The sequence below is a fragment of the Solea solea genome, chromosome 8 (assembly GCF_958295425.1).
Source record: "Solea solea chromosome 8, fSolSol10.1, whole genome shotgun sequence".
Taxonomy (NCBI): domain Eukaryota; kingdom Metazoa; phylum Chordata; class Actinopteri; order Pleuronectiformes; family Soleidae; genus Solea; species Solea solea.
The window spans coordinates 18,205,803-18,224,923 of NC_081141.1; the positions used below are offsets into that span (position 1 = coordinate 18,205,803).

A 19,121-nucleotide genomic window follows, 5' to 3' on the forward strand; every position below is an offset into this window, starting at 1 on the left:
TATGTCATATTTTTTGTCGCTTTTATTGTGACTCAGTTTTTTTTTTAAGGCATTTTGAAAAGTTGTTCGGGAACTATGGGGGAGGGGACACATAAGAAAATATTTTCACTCACTTTGACTCACAAATATTAAGAAATTTGGGGAAACCCCAATTAGCAATAAAAACATCTCACAGCAACAGCAAAAAAAGAGAAATCCAACCCGGTAAGATTTTAAAATCATCAGATGATTAAAAAAAAAAAACAACAATAAAAAAAACAAAAAACAAACACACACTATTGCCCAGCTGCAGTAGAACATTGGGGCTTTTGTCATACAGCACAGTGAGTAATGATCAAAAACCATATCATTTTCAAACATGACATCATAGCTGCATTCAGAGGTGCACCTTATTTTCTGACAGTAGTAAAAAGATATCAGGTAAAATGAGCTGGAAGCATTTAGTTTGCAACACAATAATCAGACTGCACTGTTTGTGCTGTTGAAGTGTTGAATTTGGATAAATGCCTCCACCGTTAGAAGTTGTGAAGTAAACGGCAGACAAAAAGGCAAATTATTTTTATGTTACGATAAATCAAAATGTATCCCATTATAAGACGCTGGTCTCCACAATAAAAGAATGCAGACAAATCTAAATGCTCATTCATCAAATTAGAAGTGGTGCCTTCTGCGACCGTGAGGCTCAAGAATAAAGTTAAGTTGTTCTGCAGAAGGTAAAGGAAAAACAACAAAATCTCCCTCAGCCTGAGGAGTGAGTGCTTTCACTTCCATGCTGCCTTATTCTTAAACTCTTTAAGTGTGCTTTGTCAAATACATTGTCAGTAACACAGCAGATGAGAGTAAACAATGCTTTGCTATGGCTTTATTTCAACCTTTACTCTCATGTTTGGTAGAAAAAAAAACATCGGAAATTAGTGTGGTGACCAGTATCCTTAGACAAAAGGGTTTTCCTGCTGAGGAAACACCCTGACTGGGTGTGTTGAAAGCTAAATGGAAGGACCTGTTCAGACCTGGCATTAATGTTTGTCCTCTGTGCATGTAGTTACAACGCCAAGTACGGTTTAGTTACATTTTAAAAAGTGTGCTACCTGCATCAGAAAGCAACAGAGATGAGAGGAGCTCGAGTGTATTTCTTTCATCTCGCTGACGAAAAAAAAAGTATCAACCATTTGAGAAAAATAAATCATATGGCAATCGGTGTCAATATTGTGTCAGTGGTAGGGGTGGGAAACATCAGTTAAAAATAAAAAATCAATACTTGGTGAATTGCTGAATTTGGTGTCACGATATGTCACTGTATAGGTTGTGATATCGTAATGGTATCATACATGAAAAAGCAAGAAATTGATATCGAGCCATCCCAAATACGAGCGCTCAGGACGAATGTTAATACCAGGTCTGAACTGGGACGAAAACAGTGACACTCACCAGCGCAACCCTGAGTGATCGACAAAAAAAAAAGACGACAGCTACAGCTACTGTGCATTCAGTTAAGCTCTCGTAACACTGTACATGTGAAAATAGTATATTTATAGGCTGTACTGCTATATATCAAGTATGCTCCCTATGAGGGCTGTAGTATTGCTCCACTATGCCCAGTGAAAAACCCATGTAATCAAAGTTACTGCTTTCTCAGTGATTTGCAGTTTAAATCACCTGAAATGGGCAGAACAAGCGAAGCATGGATAGAGAGACCACCAGACATCCATTGCCATTATCTGGCAAGAGAACAATCACCTGAGTAAAAGAGAGATGACAATAAAGCTCTCATCTTCCTGGCACTGATGCAGTATTCAATGTACTGCGCTAGGTTTTCAGGTGATTTGCATTATCTTGTGAAGCTTTTCTGGGACACAAACCCAAACTATGCTACCAACTGTTCCTTAAAAAAACAACAACCCCATATTATAACACTTACTATACATCTGAGAGAGAACACAAAATGAACGACTCAACATTTCCCTTTTTAACACAATGACGCTTTAACACACTGTAAAAGTCAAAAGTCGAATTTAAAACATACTAATGTTCAAAAGGCAAACCACGAGTACCATCCACCAACAAAGTATTCAGAAGACCTTCACCTCAAACAGGTAAAGGTAGCAATAGCTGCTGTCATTCAAATATAAAATTATAAAAGTGTTGTCAAAGGCACAACTCATGTTGAGTGTCTCACTCCTACGGAACAATGTACAGGATGACAAATGTATGGCCGGCGTGGGCCTGTGGAAGACATTGCTCAGTGGCTTTAAGGTGAAGCAGTGATGTGCCACTTTTTATTTGACAGCTGATAAAAAGGTTCCGGTGGACTTCAGGTCACCTCACCTACTACACATCTCCATGTGTAACAGCCTGCATGGCTTCTTCTGGCAACAGGGATGGATCACTGAGAATGGACGTTGTTGTGCTCAGCTGACGAAGGGTACTCAGCACCACTGAAAGACAGTAAATCACAAATCAAATGACTGTAAACTGATGATTCTGATTCGGTCACTTGTTGATACTGTAACAAGCAGTGACAGCAGTCACCGACGACATCGTGACAATGTTAGCACACATTTATACATCCAGCAGAGCAGGGCGTCTAATATGAAACATTGGGAATTATTTCCAGTCATGTTTGTGGTATTAGGGAGGTCATGTATGGTGGGTTTGTCGGAATGTTTGAATGTCAACTGGAAACGAAAGAAGACGCAGGACACAACATATTCCTGCAATAATGCCGTGACCCTTTTCAATGTTTTTGTTTTTGAAAAAAAGCTTGTCTTCTGTATAATCCACAATATTGAATCTAGTAATGATAATTTATTGATAACATATACTCTTTTTAGCAATTAAATACTAATCTAGATTTTGAATACGTATATATGTAAATATTTAGCTTCATTATGAAGGTTCTTTGTGTTAAAATCTATATTTACTCAGTCAGCAAAGACACCACACTCACTATCCTTGAGCTAAGAAATAGCTACAATAGGCTGAAAGATATAAATCAATAACCTTCGTGGCAACAGTCTCACTACACTAAAATAAGACATCAGAGCCACAGATGCAGACCCAGCCTCCAGTCAGCTGGGAGAAGTGAGAGTAGTTGATAAAAATCTTTTGACGTCACTTGACTCTATCACCTCCGCCAAGTGTCAGAAACAAGTGCATATTATTTTCTCCAAGTGGGGGAGGAAGTGGGAGACATACACTAACGGAAAGTGTAATCAGGTGGGAGAGTTACTTGAAGTAGTGGTTGCTTAATGACAAGGGAAACAGATATAATGGCAAATAAGTAGTAGAAAATCCAGAGCAACTGATACAGACAACGGATAATCTTACACCACATGTGGGATGCAAATAACCCACGACTGCTGATCCTTTCCACTGAGGTCATGAAGTCCGTGAGGTGACCTACATGTCACAGTGCCTCTCGTGTGTGTCTCTATGCTTGTGTGCGAGTGTGTGCACTTACTCGGTCTGAGCACGGGAAGTGAACAGTGACGATCGAGCCATTCCAGCGTGGTCTGATACAGCTCTGCTCTGCTCGTAGTTGACACCATCCCGTTAAAAGACTCGAAGAGAGGCTTGATAATGATGCTGAACTGGAGTGAGTGTTAGTCAAGGATCAGTTAGACTGCAGAGTGACGCCGATTCAATTCTGCCCCACTCCAGCATGTAGCTTTTGTTTGACCTTTCATGCTTTGATAACTGGTTTCGCTCTGCCTGTAAAATAGAACAGTTTCTTGACAGTTCAAGTTTGACTCAGACTGGTAGTTCAATAGTTCAAGTTAGATTGTTTTAAAAAGGTACAGGGTGCAACATTTAGCAACATCTATTGGTTGCATGTGGCAGCTGTAGATGTAGATATTTTATTGACCTTTAAAACTGATACTTCCTAAGCAGGTCAGTTAGTGTCGCAAATTATTCCCCTCGGTCCAAATTAAATGATTGACATTTTCTTACACTTTTGCGAGGGCTGCAGAGATCCTTTAAGAACAACTTTATTTTTTGATGGCTATTTGGGACATAAAGAAGTTTCAACATATAATGACTCAAGATACAGAGACTGGCAATGTCTTTTGGTATAATGCATTTACTGCCCAGTCTGTGAAATATGTCTCATATGACACTTCTGTCGGAGGCCCTGAACAACAAGCATCGCTGCTGAACCACCAGTGACTGGTGCTAGATTCCTTGTCTGTATATCTCACTGTGTAGGCAGAAACCACACAAATGTTGTGAATTTCCTCCTGCGGTTTGTTTATTTTTCTAGATAATGTGGTTGATAACCAAGTTATCAGTTCAACTTTTAAAACAAAGTGTGAGAATTCTCACAGTGAACTATATTGACTGCACTACTAACACATCAGGTCATCTTAAAGGCAACTTCAAAATGCTTCAGTGTAGTTATGAGGATACCGTATGTAGGATCAATCCAAACTTGCTTCTCAGACAGAAAAGCCTTTTCACGTTAAAAGAAAATTGTTGGCTGTATTATAAATAAATAAATGGGTAGCAAACAGTGTGAAAGCTGTTTCACTGAAGGATACGATCCAGAACTTCCAGTTCTGAAGAGTTCGGCTCTTCACATATTCATTAAACTTCTCCTGCATGTGGCTCAGGTGATTCCGCTTTACGGGCACTCCTGTCGCAGGCAGCTGTTCCTGACAAAAGCTGTGACACGGAACATAAACAAGTGAGGGTTATATGTTTTACAAGAGGAGTGACTAAGTAAATGACGTTTTGTACGTACTTAATGGAGGTGTTGAGCTCCTCGATCTCCTCCCGCAGCCTCCTGACCTCCTCCTGCATCTGCTGCCGCTCCTGCTGGAGCTTCCCAATGTGATCCACTGTCTTCTGCAAAGTAACTGCATTGCTGATCTAAATGCAAAAACGAAACGTCTAGTTGAGCACAAACAGACCAAAAGTAGTGATGTCCTGAATTTTACTCTGCATGTTTGAAGAAGAAAAAAAACATTGGTTTACATTTGACTGAGACTTCAGTGTGGGAACCAGACTGCAGAGCGTTTTAAAGCCGATGTTTATGTTTGATCGTCTCTTTTGCTCAGCAGATATATGCGTTGTCCTCCAGCTCTGTCACACGGGAAAATATGTTATAAGTTTTATTTAAAGAGTAAAGCAGACTTGAACACAAGAGAAGGAGAGAGAGAAGGACAAAAAGAGAGTTCTGGTAGTAGTAGTGATAATTGTCACATTTGCACTTACTGTATGTTCTGTCTTTAATCTCATCCATTGATTGTGTTATGATGTTGTAATTGAAGTAGATTTTGCATTGGCTGTTTTTGTACAGCTGGCTTTTGTAGTTGTGGGTTTGTTACTGTTTGGGATGGGTCATGATTATTGAATAATCGATTAGTCATTTTATATTTAAAAGTTGATTGCTTTTTGCTTTTCATAGGGGAACCGCTGTATTGTATACAGCATCAGATCAGAGAAGAAGGGATCTCAGGCGGATGTCAGAGGCGGGACTGTATGAGCCATATTCATTTTGTATTATTGTAATTTTGCTCCGTGCCACTAGAGGGCTGTATTTACTGTGTGGCTCAAGTTATGCCATTAAACCAAACACAGGTGTTGCTGATTTGGGAAGCAAACAGTTTTTTGACTGTGCCTATGTGCCTTCGTGCTTTGTGATTTGATGTAGTGAGCAATTCGGTTTCTTGTTTTTGTTACCTGTATTATAAGTTAAAGTTATTCCTGCTGTATGAGTATGAAGGAAATAAACCTGCGAGATAAAACGGAAAGTCCGGTAATATGACCGGACTTTGCGTTTTATCTCGCAGGTTTTGCTATGTTCGAGTATAAGTTTAGACTTATACACGTCTAAACTAAATCCTCCGTATTAGCAACCAGTGCTGCTTCGTTTAGGACTTAGCCAGTACATTTGGAATACAGTCGATATGGAATACAGTATCCCCCGCCTGTCACGCGGAAGACCGGGGTTCGATTCCGACGGGGACGCGGATCTGTTTGGATTTACGTGTTCGTTCGGAAACCACGGATGTGAGGTGGGCAAATGTTTGGAGTTGCCGATCGCTAATTGGAGCTGTATCGGAGCGAGCTACAGGGCTAGCGGAATTCACAACGGGACACCATTCATCAAGCCGGCCAACGTTCGATTGGGGTATGTTGATCAGCGCTGATATTAAGAATGGATATTATGAACATGGTAATTTGTGTGTACACATTCGCGTAAACCCAATGCATTGGGTTTCAGGGTTTCGCTGAGACGAGTTGTTGCACAACACAAACTATTTGCGGGCGTATTGATTAATAAGCCAATTTACTTTGCGTGGTCATTATGGCTGAAGAGGAAAAAGACCAACTTGGCCATGAGACTGAGCTTGGTGTGGGTGCAGGGGTAAAATATGTTACTGAAAAACGTGTGGTTAAATTAACAGCCAAAGCTTTGTTGGGAAAAAAAATACACTTTAGAAAAGGAAAGAAAGCCTAACTTTGGTAAACTGTCGAAAGCAAAAGAATCTATTGTTAAATTGATGGGTGATAAAGAGCATGCAAATGAGGTTGAAAATGAATTTAACATGTTCAATGAGTTGTGTGACAAAATACAACAGGTACATACATCTTTATTGGGCTTATTGCCTGCTGATGAAGCAAATAAACTAAATATGGTACCAAGCTAAAATGTTGAATATCAATGAGTTTAATGTGGGTACAAATCAATGGTTGTCTGACACTAAAGCTTGTCCAGCTACGAAAGTGGGTGATGATCACGATGAGGATGATGGGCCGGGTCAAACTGAAACTCAAACTGAGCTAACTCAAACTGTCGAAAGTGAAAATGAAATTAGACCAATGGAAACACACACAGTTGTTGACAACACTTCAAAGGAACATGAAAGGGATGATCCTCAAACTGTAGATGTTAATGCTAGAAATGGAAAGGAGGTTGATGCCAACAATGGAAATGGGGCTGCTGTTGGAAAGGATGAGGAGGAGGAGGAGGAGGAGGGTCAGATTCGACCTCAAGACAGCATTTCAAATGTGCACTCAAGGCACCATAGCTCAAGTAGCAGATCCTCCACTTCTTAAGCCAGATGCAAGGCAGAGGCGGAACAGGCTGTGCTCTTGGCTCGAGCTGCTGCTTTATTAAAGGATAAACATGCATTGGAGGAGCAGGAGCTCATCTTGAGGAGAAAGAGGGAGCAGCTTGAGCTGGACACTGAGATAGCTGCCACTTCTGCTAAGCTAGCAGTGCTACAGGTTGGTAGCAGCATCCATTCAAGGCAATTTGATAGAATGGCTTCCTACTTTAGGAAAGGGGCTAGATCTAAGCTCCTGCTCACCTCTCTAAATCCACAGGCCTCAATATCTGTGACTCTGCCCTCGCAAAGCAATGCATCTCTACCACCGCAAAGTAATGCATCTCTACCACGGCAAAGCAATGCTTTACCATTGGTAACGCCAACTATCATGCCAAATTTGGTGAAAAAACAAGTTTCAACGTCTTTACCCACTCATTTTGCATCGCAACCAAAGCCAACTGTCAGTCAAGGTTCTCAACCCCCTCAGTTACAATCAAAGACAACTTTCAGTCAAAGCTTGTGGTCTTACAGGGGCTGGCCACTGCAATGGAATTCTTCCCATTTTGCCTGTTAAGGTGAAGTGCTCGAATGGAAACAAGGTTATTGAAACCTATGCTTTTCTGGACCCAGGGAGTACAGGAATTTTATGCACCAGGAAGCTCATTGACAAGTTGAAGGTGGAAGGACGCAAATTCAAGATTCGTATCCGCACCTTGGCCCATAATAATGCAGTAGAAAGCTCCATTGTTGACAATCTGGAGATTTCAGGATTTTCTGATGAGTGCTTCTATCCACTTCCCAAAGTGTGTACACAGAAAGAGATGCCTGTCTCTACAGCTAACATAATCAGCGAAAGGGAGCTGAGAAAATGGCCTTATTTGGAGGATGTAAACATTCCACACAAACGCTGATGTTGACCTGTTAATTCTCCTGTTATTCTCTTGACACAGACTCATGCATTAACGCATTGCGTAGGTTCATCTGTCTCACACCTGAGATCTGACAATGGCACCAACTTTGTGTGTGCAGAAAGAGAGCTGCGAGAAGCCTTAGCCTCTTTGAATCATGACAGCATTGAAAGAGCCTTGTCCACGAAGGGAATCCAGTGGAGCGTTAACCCTCCAGCTGGGTCCCATCACGGTGGCGCTTGGGAGCGCATGACACGGATGATCAGGAAGATTTTGTGCTCTGTGTTCCGTCAGCAAACCTTGGATGACGAAGGGTTCCATACCGTGCTCTGTGAGGCTGAAGCTATGCTCAACGATCGCCCCATCACAAGGCTGTCAGAGGACCCCAACGACCTTGAGGCGTTGACACCAAACCATCTGCTACTCCTCAAAGGAAAACCAGTTCTCCCACCAGGACTGTTCGACAAAAGGGATGTTTACGCAAGGAGAAGGTGGAAGCAAACCCAGTACATCTCGGATCTCTTTTGGAAGAGGTGGATCCGTGAGTACTTACTACTTTTACAGGAGTGTCAAAAATAAAAAACCAGGAGAAGAGGAGTTTTGTTCCTGGAGACCTGGTCATGGTTGCAGACTCCACAGCACCACGTGGAACATGGATGCTAGGAAGAGTCATGAAAACCTTCCCTGATAAGAGAGGTCTGGTACGTGTGGTTTGTTTAAAGACCAAGACAAATATCATTGAACGACCCATAACCAAAATATGCTTGCTTAATGGAGCTAAAGAGTAATTGTTTCCCATTTATTTGGGCTATTTTTTGGTATTTATGTCTCATTTCAATTTGGTGTAATTGCTCTGGCAGACGCAAATAGGGGCTGGAGTGTATGAGCCATATTCATTTTGTATTATTTTCATGTAATTTTGCTCTGTGCCACTAGGGGGCTGTATTAACTGTGTGGCTCAGTTGACCTCGAGTCAGCCAAGTTATGACATTTAACCAAGGGAAACCAAACACAGGTGTTGCTGATTTGGGAAGCAAACAATTTTTCTACTGTGCCTATGTGCCTTCGTGCTTTGTGATTTGATGTAGTGAGCAATTTGGTTTGTTGTTTTTGTTACCTGTATTATAAGCTAAAGTTATTCCTGCTGTATGAGTATGAAGGAAATAAACCTGCAGGATAATTGTAATATTACCGGACTTTCCGTTTTGCTATGTTCGAGCACACAGGGCGCACGTCTAAACTAAATCCTCCGTATTAGCAACCAGTGCTGCTTCGTTTAGGACTAAGCCAGGACAGGGACTTGGAGTATATACGTCTCTGTAATGTATTGTTTATGGAGAAAACACACAATTGGACCTAAAAACTAGAAATAAAACATTTTCTGCATCATGGAACGCAGTTCTAAGAGCATTCTAATAATATTGTTTACAAAAGAAGAGCCATTACACAAGCAAACTGATAATAAATAAATAAATAAATAAATAAATAAGAAAAGTAAAGAAACAAACCTGATTTTGTTCATTCTTTATCAGAGCTATGCTGCTGTTGCTGCTGCTACTGCTGCTGCTGATAAGTGACTGAGGACTGGGAATTTGATCTAACAAGCACGATGTCCCTGGACCAGGTCCTGGCTGGTTGTGATCTGAAAACAAACAAAGACACATTTAAGATGTGGTGGGTTTGATGGCGGGATGACTTCAGGGGTGGCATGAACTCTCACCAGCACTGGAGGAAGCTTTCTGGTTTTTGCGGCTGGAAGAATAGGACTTTTGTTTGGGGACAATCGGTTGGGGAGAGGTCTGCGTCTGAGATACAACATGAAAACCTGGAGCCTGAGGTACATGAAATGAAAACAAAAAGACAAGTGAGAGATGACACAAAGAAGCACAACAATATTAAACATTATTTTTTCTTTTCTCAGTTTTAAAGTTACTTTAATATTTACTATTTATAGATGACACACTGAAATTTATATAATTTTCTTACTTAATTTTAAGAACCACAGTGTCAAAGGTGGGAATGTTATGGACAGAGATGAAAAGTAAACATACCCCTCCTAGATGAGACGAAGCAATGACAACTCCAGAGTTAGGGACGACATCTGCTTTCAGAGGCGTTGGCGTAACAATTAAAGCCTTGGCAGAACCTGGGAATGGCGCTAAGGATGAACAATGGCAGTAAAACAGTACAGTGTTAGCTTTGTGCTTATTCATACATGAATAGGCATAAAGGAGTAATCAGAAAAATATAATATCTTGATGCTCAATTTCTGCAATATATTGCTTGATCTTAAGGAATTTGGAATGCGCAGTGAACTCTGGTGACTTAAAACAGGCACTGGCACTGTCCATTTTTGCTAAAGCTTTTCCTATCACCATGGCAGTGTAAAAACAACGCTGAGTCACATGATGTCTGGAGCTCTATAGCCAGAAAATGCACAATATCTCAAAATGCAGAATCCATATCTTGATCTTGAGATCATCAATAACAGACCTGTGAAGATGAGGTGGGGAGCGGGGAGGGTGTTGGCAGGAGCAATCCTTTGCACAGGGCGGGTTTTGTTGGCAGTGGATGGTTGAAAGGGGCGAGGTAGGGCAAAAGACTGAGGTTGCTGTGCAGGAGTGGTGGGTAATGGAGCCAACGGCTGGAGTTGGGATGGCGGATGTTGCGTGGATATGGAAGCGTACTCTGACCCGTGGCAGATGGTGGGTGGTGTGTTGCTGGGTGTAACAACAGAGGAGGTGGTGTGTGTAATTACTGAAGGTGCTACAGTCTCATCTAGCACAGAGGTGGTGTCCAAAGGTGGGGGCACCATTGGTGCTGCTGAGGCCATATCCTGACCTGGTAAGCACTGCACCAGATGATCATGTGATAATTGTTGAGAGACAGCAGAAACAGTTCGATCGCCAGGCACAACCTGACCAGGAAATAGTGGCATGTAGTTTTGAGCATAGGTACTAGCATCGCCGCTTCCATCACCACCTGTTTGACTGGTTTGACTGACCATGGGAGAGGGGAGCGGCAGGAGGCCGGGAGGGGAGATGTGGTTGGTGGTGAGCTGCATGGATGACATTAACTGGGCCTGGTAAGGGATAATTAGGAAAGAGGGAGTAAAACACTTAAATATACCAAACAAATGCAGATGCAAAACACACATTTTTATGTACTGTGTATATATAGACTATGTCTATACATTGTTTTAAAGATATTTTCTAGTATACAAATCCCCAGTGTTCTATTCACACGCTTTCACAAACTACTAACAGTAACAATTATCAGGATTTGGATTGAAGTATGACATCAGTCGGGTATTAATGATGATCATCAGTGTGTATATAAGCAGCATGGTACCGTCGATGCTGCTGCTGCTGCTGCAGACGGAGCTAGTCTTTTTGAAAGAAAGCAGAAGCCGAAGAATGTTAGACACCACTGGTTTAATGTTTAACAAGGTGTAGTACTGTAAAAACTTATTTAAAACATTATTACATTGTCTATGTTATGTAAAACATTAAGCTTAACTAGTGACCAAAGAGAATTTAAGAGCCTTATAGCTATCTACATTGGCTTCTAGTGAATTGAAAAATAAAATTCAAAATCAATCTTGGTTAACAGGTTTCAATACATGTTTGATTGTGAGTACATTCTCCAAAGACTCTACGAGAGGTGATCCGTAAATTAAGTTTAGTAATATTATTGGTTTGTTTTTTCTGTAACTACATTAAGACAGAATGGTGGCAGACAGTGTGGTGTTGATCGTCACAAGTTTACCCAAAACAGCACCCCAATTTTGAAATCTAGGGAAAATCACACACTCCTTGCCCAAACTCTCATCATGGTGGTGTGTGTTAGGGACCGTGCCATGGCTCGGTGTTTACCTGTGACTGAGAACTGCTGCTGGATAGAGGGGTAGATGATGCAGTGGGGGAAACAGAGGGGAAGACGGGCTGACGGAGGCTGTGAAATAAGTCTGGAACAAGAGTCTCTATGTTAGCTAGAGGTTAGTAAAATCACACTACTTTCTGTGTTAGGATAAGCAAACTGCTGTAGCAAAGTTACTAGAACATGTGCGCTTGATTGCTGTCAGGTGTGCACTATTAGTGTGCGTGAAGGACTGCCGCAGCTCTGGGCAGTGTCTATTGCTACCTTGCAGTGGATCAAACGAGTCCATGAAGTCTAGATTGGGCTGTAGGGGAATCAGTCCTGGTTGGATCATGTCTGCATTGCCTGCATGAGCTGTGAAAGATAAAAACACAGATGGAGGAAGAGCAGGTAGAAGAGATGTCAGTAGACAGACACACAAGATATTGTTGAACTAAATAAATATATAGGGATGTCCCGATCTCAAGTAATGGATCAGTGTTGATCTGGGCATTTGTCAAACTAATCGGAGATTAGAAATCACCCCAATCATTTATACCTGTGGCATTTATTTCATATTGCCCATGTTTGATGTGCTGTGTCCTCTCAGCTCTCAACGCTACACACAAAAAAGGTCACATACTCTTTTGTGAACTTCTTTACCAGCAGTACCTGCAGCCTCATAGCACACGCAGTATAGGCAGATGACAAAGGACTCTGTTCTTTTTCATCTAACATTAAGTCAGAAATATTACATACAGTATCAGTGCTGGGCAGTGTACCAGTTCATTCCAAAAATAAGACTTGTGGCTATTAAAACTGATATGTGGTCTATAAACCACTTATCAACTCTATAATTAAGTTGTATTAATATTGATAAACACCTTTTTTGAGGTTAAGTTATACAATAATTAGGATTTTAAATTGCTTATAAACTTATTATTACTGTCTTATAAGTGGCTTATTCATGGTCAGTTACAGGTTATTACAAGGAACTTGACAAGGACCTTAAATCAGGACTTGAAAAGAAAACGAGAATTAAACGGCATATTATTTTCTCACCAATCTCCCTTGGGTTGGGCCACGGAATCGGCTGGTGCGAGGCCAACGTTGAGAACAACGTGTCTGAAAACTCAGACATCAGGACATCCATGTCGAAGAGGCTTTCCAGCTCCATGGGCGCAGGTGTCTCTGCATGCTTACGAGGTGCACGCCGCGCAAAGGTCTCTTCATCCTGACAAAAGGAGAAACGGAGCATGTCTGGAGAGACTTCCCCAAACATCGACATCTGCTCCTCTTTTCCCTTTGAGATTTTAAAATGCAAGCGCCAAAAAGATATATATGCAAAGACACATATATTCACACACACACACAAGAACCACACACACACGCACACAAATTGTATCCGTTAGTTACAAAGTAAATTAGTTGTAAGCAGTTAAACAGTCAAAGGTGCTTCCTGTTGTTCAAAAGTGATTTAAAAAATGTGCAGGTGACTGGGTTAGCGTGGGTTAATTACATTAGTATCAACAGCTGGTTGAACAGATGCCGATCTTAATGCGCATGTGGACACTAGCCCTTTAACTGAGTGAGCATGATGTCATTTTGCATACCTTAAGCAAGCTTGAGAGGTCGTCATCCTTGTGCTTATGCAACTATAAAACAGAGCCACATTAGGTACATATTTACGTTACACAAACACCCCCCCAAAAAACCCTATTATAAATTATTATAAACAACTGTAACAGGGGTATGTTATACCCTTTTCTTGAAGTATGTTCTCCATTTGTGATATTCTCTTATTACAATTTCAATTCGTCTTTTCCAGTATTTCCCCTCTGAGACAAGGCTCTGCAACAGAAAGGGAGGATGGGAAAAACAAAGCACATTCATCTATAATCAACACAGCATAAAGAAAGATGGGAAGTGGGAAACATATGTCTAAGATGTCATTTCTTTTCCCATCTTTACCTCAGCAGGACGATGGACATCCAAGTCTGTACTTCCATCAAGGGGAGTCACAAAGTGACAGACAGGATTCTTCCTCTTCTCCACATCTGGGGGTAGAATAAAACATCAGTCAATTCCTGTTGAACAATTCCCAGTCCTAAATCATTCACCCCTGTGCATCAAGTGTGCAAACTACAACCATAGCAGGCCCTGCAAACTTAAATAACACTGCTGATAGCATGTACCCAAACCAGTACTATACCACACCAGCAGTAGTAATGAACACACAGCCCTCACCATCCCCTCTTTCATACAAATGATAATTCTGTTTTGGGTGTCTTCATGCATGCTGCAGCTCGATGAGTCTTCAATTTAATTTGAATCTATCGTAGCGTCTGTTTTATAAACCAATAAAATCTACTGTATATTCTGTGTATATTACATAAAAGTTACTTTGAACTCTTACACTGCATATACCAAGCTCTCCAAATGGCATTGTTTAGGCGGATCTTGTCTCTCCAAAGCAGCTTCAGACCTTTGAAGTTCTTCCATTTGGGAGAAACCAACTTCCCGCTGAAAAGGCAAGAAAAATCACAATGAAAGCGCATGGAGAGCGTGACAATGTAGGTAACAGGGTGAGACCCTAACTCCTCAGACTCTCAGGAGAACAGGCCTCTGGTTACAGCTTATGACATCATTCTGCCCAATTCAATTATTTATTTGTCAGCAGTGACACTTGATTATAATCTGGCTAATACCAGACTGCATCTCAATTTCATTTGAGAATAAGTATGGGTTTAGAAAGGGTGTAGTGCCCTCCCACTTTCAGGAGGCATGACAGATCGCTGGCTGACCCAGCTGGATTCAGCCTGGCTAGCTTGATTATGACTCAAAGCCTTTATTAAGAATTAGTGATATCTAATGGTTAGTTACAAATTACAGTTACAAATGGAGGACTCCTGTCACCCCTTCCCATTCCCAAGTGCTTCAAGGAACTACGGTGGCCATTGCATCTTTTGTTTGCGTGAAAACCAGGATTTTAAACTCTGAGAAATGTGGGCAGTGCTCACTCTAGTGTGCCTTAAGGAAAGTTTATGAGCTGTTCCAAAGTGTGATAGAAATTGTCACTCAGAGTAAACTACAGTAGCTGCAGAGCTCCAGGTGGTTAATAATGGTCATAGAGTGTTAAAGTCACTTGAGATCATATGGCATGCCGTTGGTCACTTGCGGCTAATTTAGACAAGTCGTTTAGTCTCCTAAGATGAGATGAAAGAACAGCATTGTACATAGGAGATGGATGGTGTCATGGACTGCTTCCTCTGTTGGGAGATAATTCTCGTTTTTGACATAGATGCTTCCTTCACTCTCAAACCATCTGTCCTCTCTGAGCCGAGTCCTGATCTGAGGAGTTGGAGTCCTGTGTCGAGCCATGTGCTCCACTAAGAGTTATTCCTCCAATCTACAGGTTGGAGCACTGCCCACATTTCACAGAGGTTGCATTCCTGGGTTTCATCGCATACTACAAAAACTGAAGAAGCCTCTTGGATGAGAGGTAAAACATGTGATGAAGCGTACAATTACTTTTGTATAACTATGACCTGGATGAGTGAGAATCTACACAGGCAACCATGCAGTTACGCAGGTCGGTGAGTAACGAGTACACCAGTGAATCAAATCTATTTAGTCCAGTCAAACTTATTGGTCATGTGTATTACAATATAGCAAGGGCAACAGACACCTGATTTTTCCATTGACAACTTTATTTATTGATAACTATCAAGACATGAAGAGTATTAGAAAACAGAGCACATTAGAGCACAGTTTTTGTGTTTGGGTAATGCTATTTTACCCTTATGTCACTTTAACCAGCACTGGACCATTATAATATTAAGCGCACCAAGCAAATGAGAGGGAATGTCAATGTCAAGCCTCCAGAATTGCACAGTAAATGCAACCAAGGGGGTTGACATGATTGAATTTTTTGGGGTTTATTAATATTAAGAAGAAGAGAAGAATTAATGAATGATTAAATCCAGAAGAAGGCAGTCTTGCAACATGATGGATGTCAACTGCTGTAAAAACCCCATTACACCCTGAACAACAGAGCAGGACATGAGGGAAATTCATCAGTGTGAACTTGTATAATCTGTGAGACACAATGTGAAATGATTGATAACAGCACCGTGACTTTACTGGACAGTCAGTTCCATATCAGTGAATATAAACAACAGGAAGGTCAAACGAGCATAACGCTTCATAACGTTGTGAAACACCATAAAGTCGATCTCTTAAAGAATACTGCTGGTACGAATCCAAAGGGTTTAGGTCACAGCTTCCCTCTTTCCACGCTTGCTGTTCTGTCCTTTTCACAGTCTGTTCTTCCTGTCTCTGCTTTTCCACAGTTTTCCCTTAATTGCATGCTTACTTTCTGTGCAGATCAGCCTTTAAATAGTAGCTGTGAGAGAAGAGAAACTTCTCTCGTAGTTCGTAGCTACTGTATTGAAAAACCAGCCACTATTACTTTTAGGATCAATGACACCAGCACAACAGTAACGGTAGTGGTGCTTTCCTGGTCTATTAATAGTCATTCCAGTGAGTGCAAGTTGATACCATTTGTGCACTCAGAGGGAATCCTCTGAGCAACTGGCTCTGCATCAACAGTTAAGCAATGCTATAGCCATAAGCAGAAATGGCCAATGCATTGCTACGGTTGTGAATACAAATGACCTGTCATAGTTTGTTAAAATTACTATATCAGAAGATGAAATCAAATGAAATTTGAATTATATAAGCACCAAATCAAAACATGGGCTTACTCAATTTGATATTACACTGGCTTCATATCAAATCAAATATACCTTATTGTCCCCACAGGGGAACTTTTCTTAAGCAAAAGTGTGACAGAGGCTGCAGAACAATACACAAAACAACTTAGACCAGAGACAGCCAACAAAGAATACAAACAGATATTGAATATTGAAACAAACCGTATACCACAGTGCAAAATGTGCATGAGTAAAGTGACAGTGCTCAGAATGCTTGCATTCTCTTTCTTTGTGTTGTTGTGCTATTATTCAATTATTTTATTCTTCTATATCGATTAGTCATGTCAATGCCATCTCTACTAAAATATCAGCAGTGCTTCTCTTTATTTTAAATAATTACACACTAATTACAGTTATGCAGCTGCAGCTGCTGCTCAGGCTGATTAAATACTGAAGGCTGGTAATGCTTAATTGTGATGTAACTAACTGACTGACTAATACACATTGATGGACCTTTTAAAATAATAATTATTTGCAAAAGAGCCACACTTCTAGAGGAAGCAGGAGATTTAGTCATCAATATGTGAGAGTAACCAGAGTAAAATAAAATAAAAGTGAAGTAAAATATGTGATGACAAACCTCTCTTCCTCTTTCCAAAATTATTATTTGATTAATGACTAAAAGAATTGGTTCTCACACACAGTGCAGAGAGATGTCATAAAACTCTGTTTCTTTTGGCACTTGTTTTCCACCACTTCACTTTCACTTTGTTTGACTTGAGATTATGCATAGATTTTTGTATCTCTTCAAAGGATGCATTACATTTTTTACATATTATATTACCAGGTTTTGGATTTTACATCTTCAATTAATTTAACATACTAATATTAGTTTTATTGTGAAGTACCTTGCAACTCTGATTTGTACAGAGCCCCGGAAGGGACATAAGGAAGGTAAGTCATATTTTTTGTGAGGTCGGAGCAGAAGATTGTGTATTTTCTGCTCGCTTCTTCATTTGGGAATTAGCATATAGAGAGATTCACGGAGGAGGATTACTGGGGTCAAGAGAAGTTAATGCAGAGGAAATTCAACAAGGAAATAATAAGTCAACACAACAACAAAGATCAATAGTCTTTGTCTCTTTAGATATCGTTCACTGTGTTTAGTGCCAAGGGATGATTTCATGTCTTCATTTGAAGACAGTATTAAAAAAGGAAAAAAAAGAAAGTTGTGTTTGCTTGCAGTTTCCATGGACTAAATTAAAGTGGAAGAAGTCCACTGACCTAAATCACAAAGGTCATGTGAGATCTTGCAAAAGTATACATTTTTTCCCCTAACCTTTCATTATCTTTCCTTCCATGTCCCCTCCGGGGCTCTGTAGTTTTGGAAGATGCTTTGTTATTACGATTATTATATCACAAATGTATTATAATGCGTTATAAAGTATTTACATGTATGATACTTTATCTTACCTTTATAGAGCTGCAGGTTATGGTCAAAAAATCATATTAGGATTATTTTTGATCGACATTGCAATTGGGATATGATTAAAAATTGGTAAAACATACAATTTTTGCATCTCAACTGCTTTTTCATGTAAACATGATCAAAATGATGATGATTTGACATTTTTTAAGAGTTAACAAACAAAACATTTTCCTCAGAGCACTTTGAGCCAATGACATTTCGCCATAATACTGTTTTGTTATATGTAGAATTTTTTTTAGATTGACTGTATTTTTGGGTACGGGTCTGAACGCTTCTTTTACCACGTGACTCCAGTTTATTGTCGGTGGTCAAGCAGGAAGTAACATGCAGAGAAGACTCGTGACTGTATTTTGTGCCCCTTGGGGAACTTCATTGATGTGTGGACAGCTCAGAGGGTGAAAAGCTCCCGTGGAAATGACTGTTATTGTGCTGCTGTTTGCAGAGGGTCCTGTTGGGTGTGTGTGTGTTATGATCACTCACCTGTAGGCCAGAGTCATGCACTCAAAGAGTTTGGTGAGCGACGCGTCGATGGAGAACTGTGACATGCTCGCTTTGCCGAAATGATAAGTCTGACAGGTCTGTTTGTTGACCGTGTCAAAGTCGTAGCCTTTCTTCGGCGGGTGCTCGCAGTGTGGCGTGGACACCATGAAGTGTCCACTGTGGATGATTTGAGGCTTCCGCCCGTCCAGCCTCCTCAGTCCCAGGAAAATCTCCTCCGAGTCCGAGTCATCGTCCTGTCTGAAACTTGGCGGCGGGCGACGGTATTTTTGCCGTGATGACATCTCTCGAGTTGTCATGTCGTTAACTCACTCGCCAAACAAATAGCTAACGTTAGCCAACGGGCTAGGACAATAAAGCCCTCCCGTTCATGGGTTTTGAAATCCGCCGCGGTCGATCGTTACATAAAGTCTGCCAGCTTCGTGGAGTCCCACCCTAGTGCACTCATTTTAAAGTTGGCCGTTGATATTTCGTAGTTGAAGTGAACATGTTGTTGACGTAGTTCACAGTCGCAGCTACCAGCTGACTGTTCCTCAGTCTGTGGTCCGAAGGAGGAAGTTCCTGTGTAGAAGCGTCTCTGATTGGTCAGAGTCAGAGC

The 19,121-nt window shown here is 40.9% G+C and overlaps 1 protein-coding gene across 3 annotated transcripts; it reads right to left on the reverse strand.

Annotated features, from left to right (window-relative positions):
• Nucleotides 1–4: 4 nt before the first annotated feature.
• Nucleotides 5–19,060, reverse strand: mlxip (MLX interacting protein). 3 transcript variants are annotated; one of them, XM_058635649.1, is made up of 18 exons: nt 18,506–19,060; nt 14,238–14,344; nt 13,793–13,878; nt 13,583–13,672; nt 13,435–13,476; nt 12,884–13,124; nt 12,107–12,196; nt 11,839–11,930; nt 10,968–11,045; nt 10,457–10,880; nt 10,015–10,121; nt 9,684–9,795; nt 9,472–9,605; nt 4,975–5,082; nt 4,742–4,869; nt 4,539–4,662; nt 3,461–3,590; nt 5–2,435 (listed from the first exon to the last, which is right to left on the reverse strand). In XM_058635649.1, exons 1-18 carry the CDS (start codon nt 18,820–18,822, stop codon nt 2,329–2,331), a joined length of 2,517 nt encoding a protein of 838 aa, XP_058491632.1. In that variant the 5' UTR covers nt 18,823–19,060; the 3' UTR covers nt 5–2,328. The 3 variants fall into 3 exon arrangements, with proteins under 3 accessions (XP_058491632.1, XP_058491631.1, XP_058491629.1); XM_058635648.1 differs by having other exon boundaries at nt 10,457–11,045; nt 12,884–13,055; XM_058635646.1 differs by having other exon boundaries at nt 10,457–11,045.
• Nucleotides 19,061–19,121: the final 61 nt, after the last annotated feature.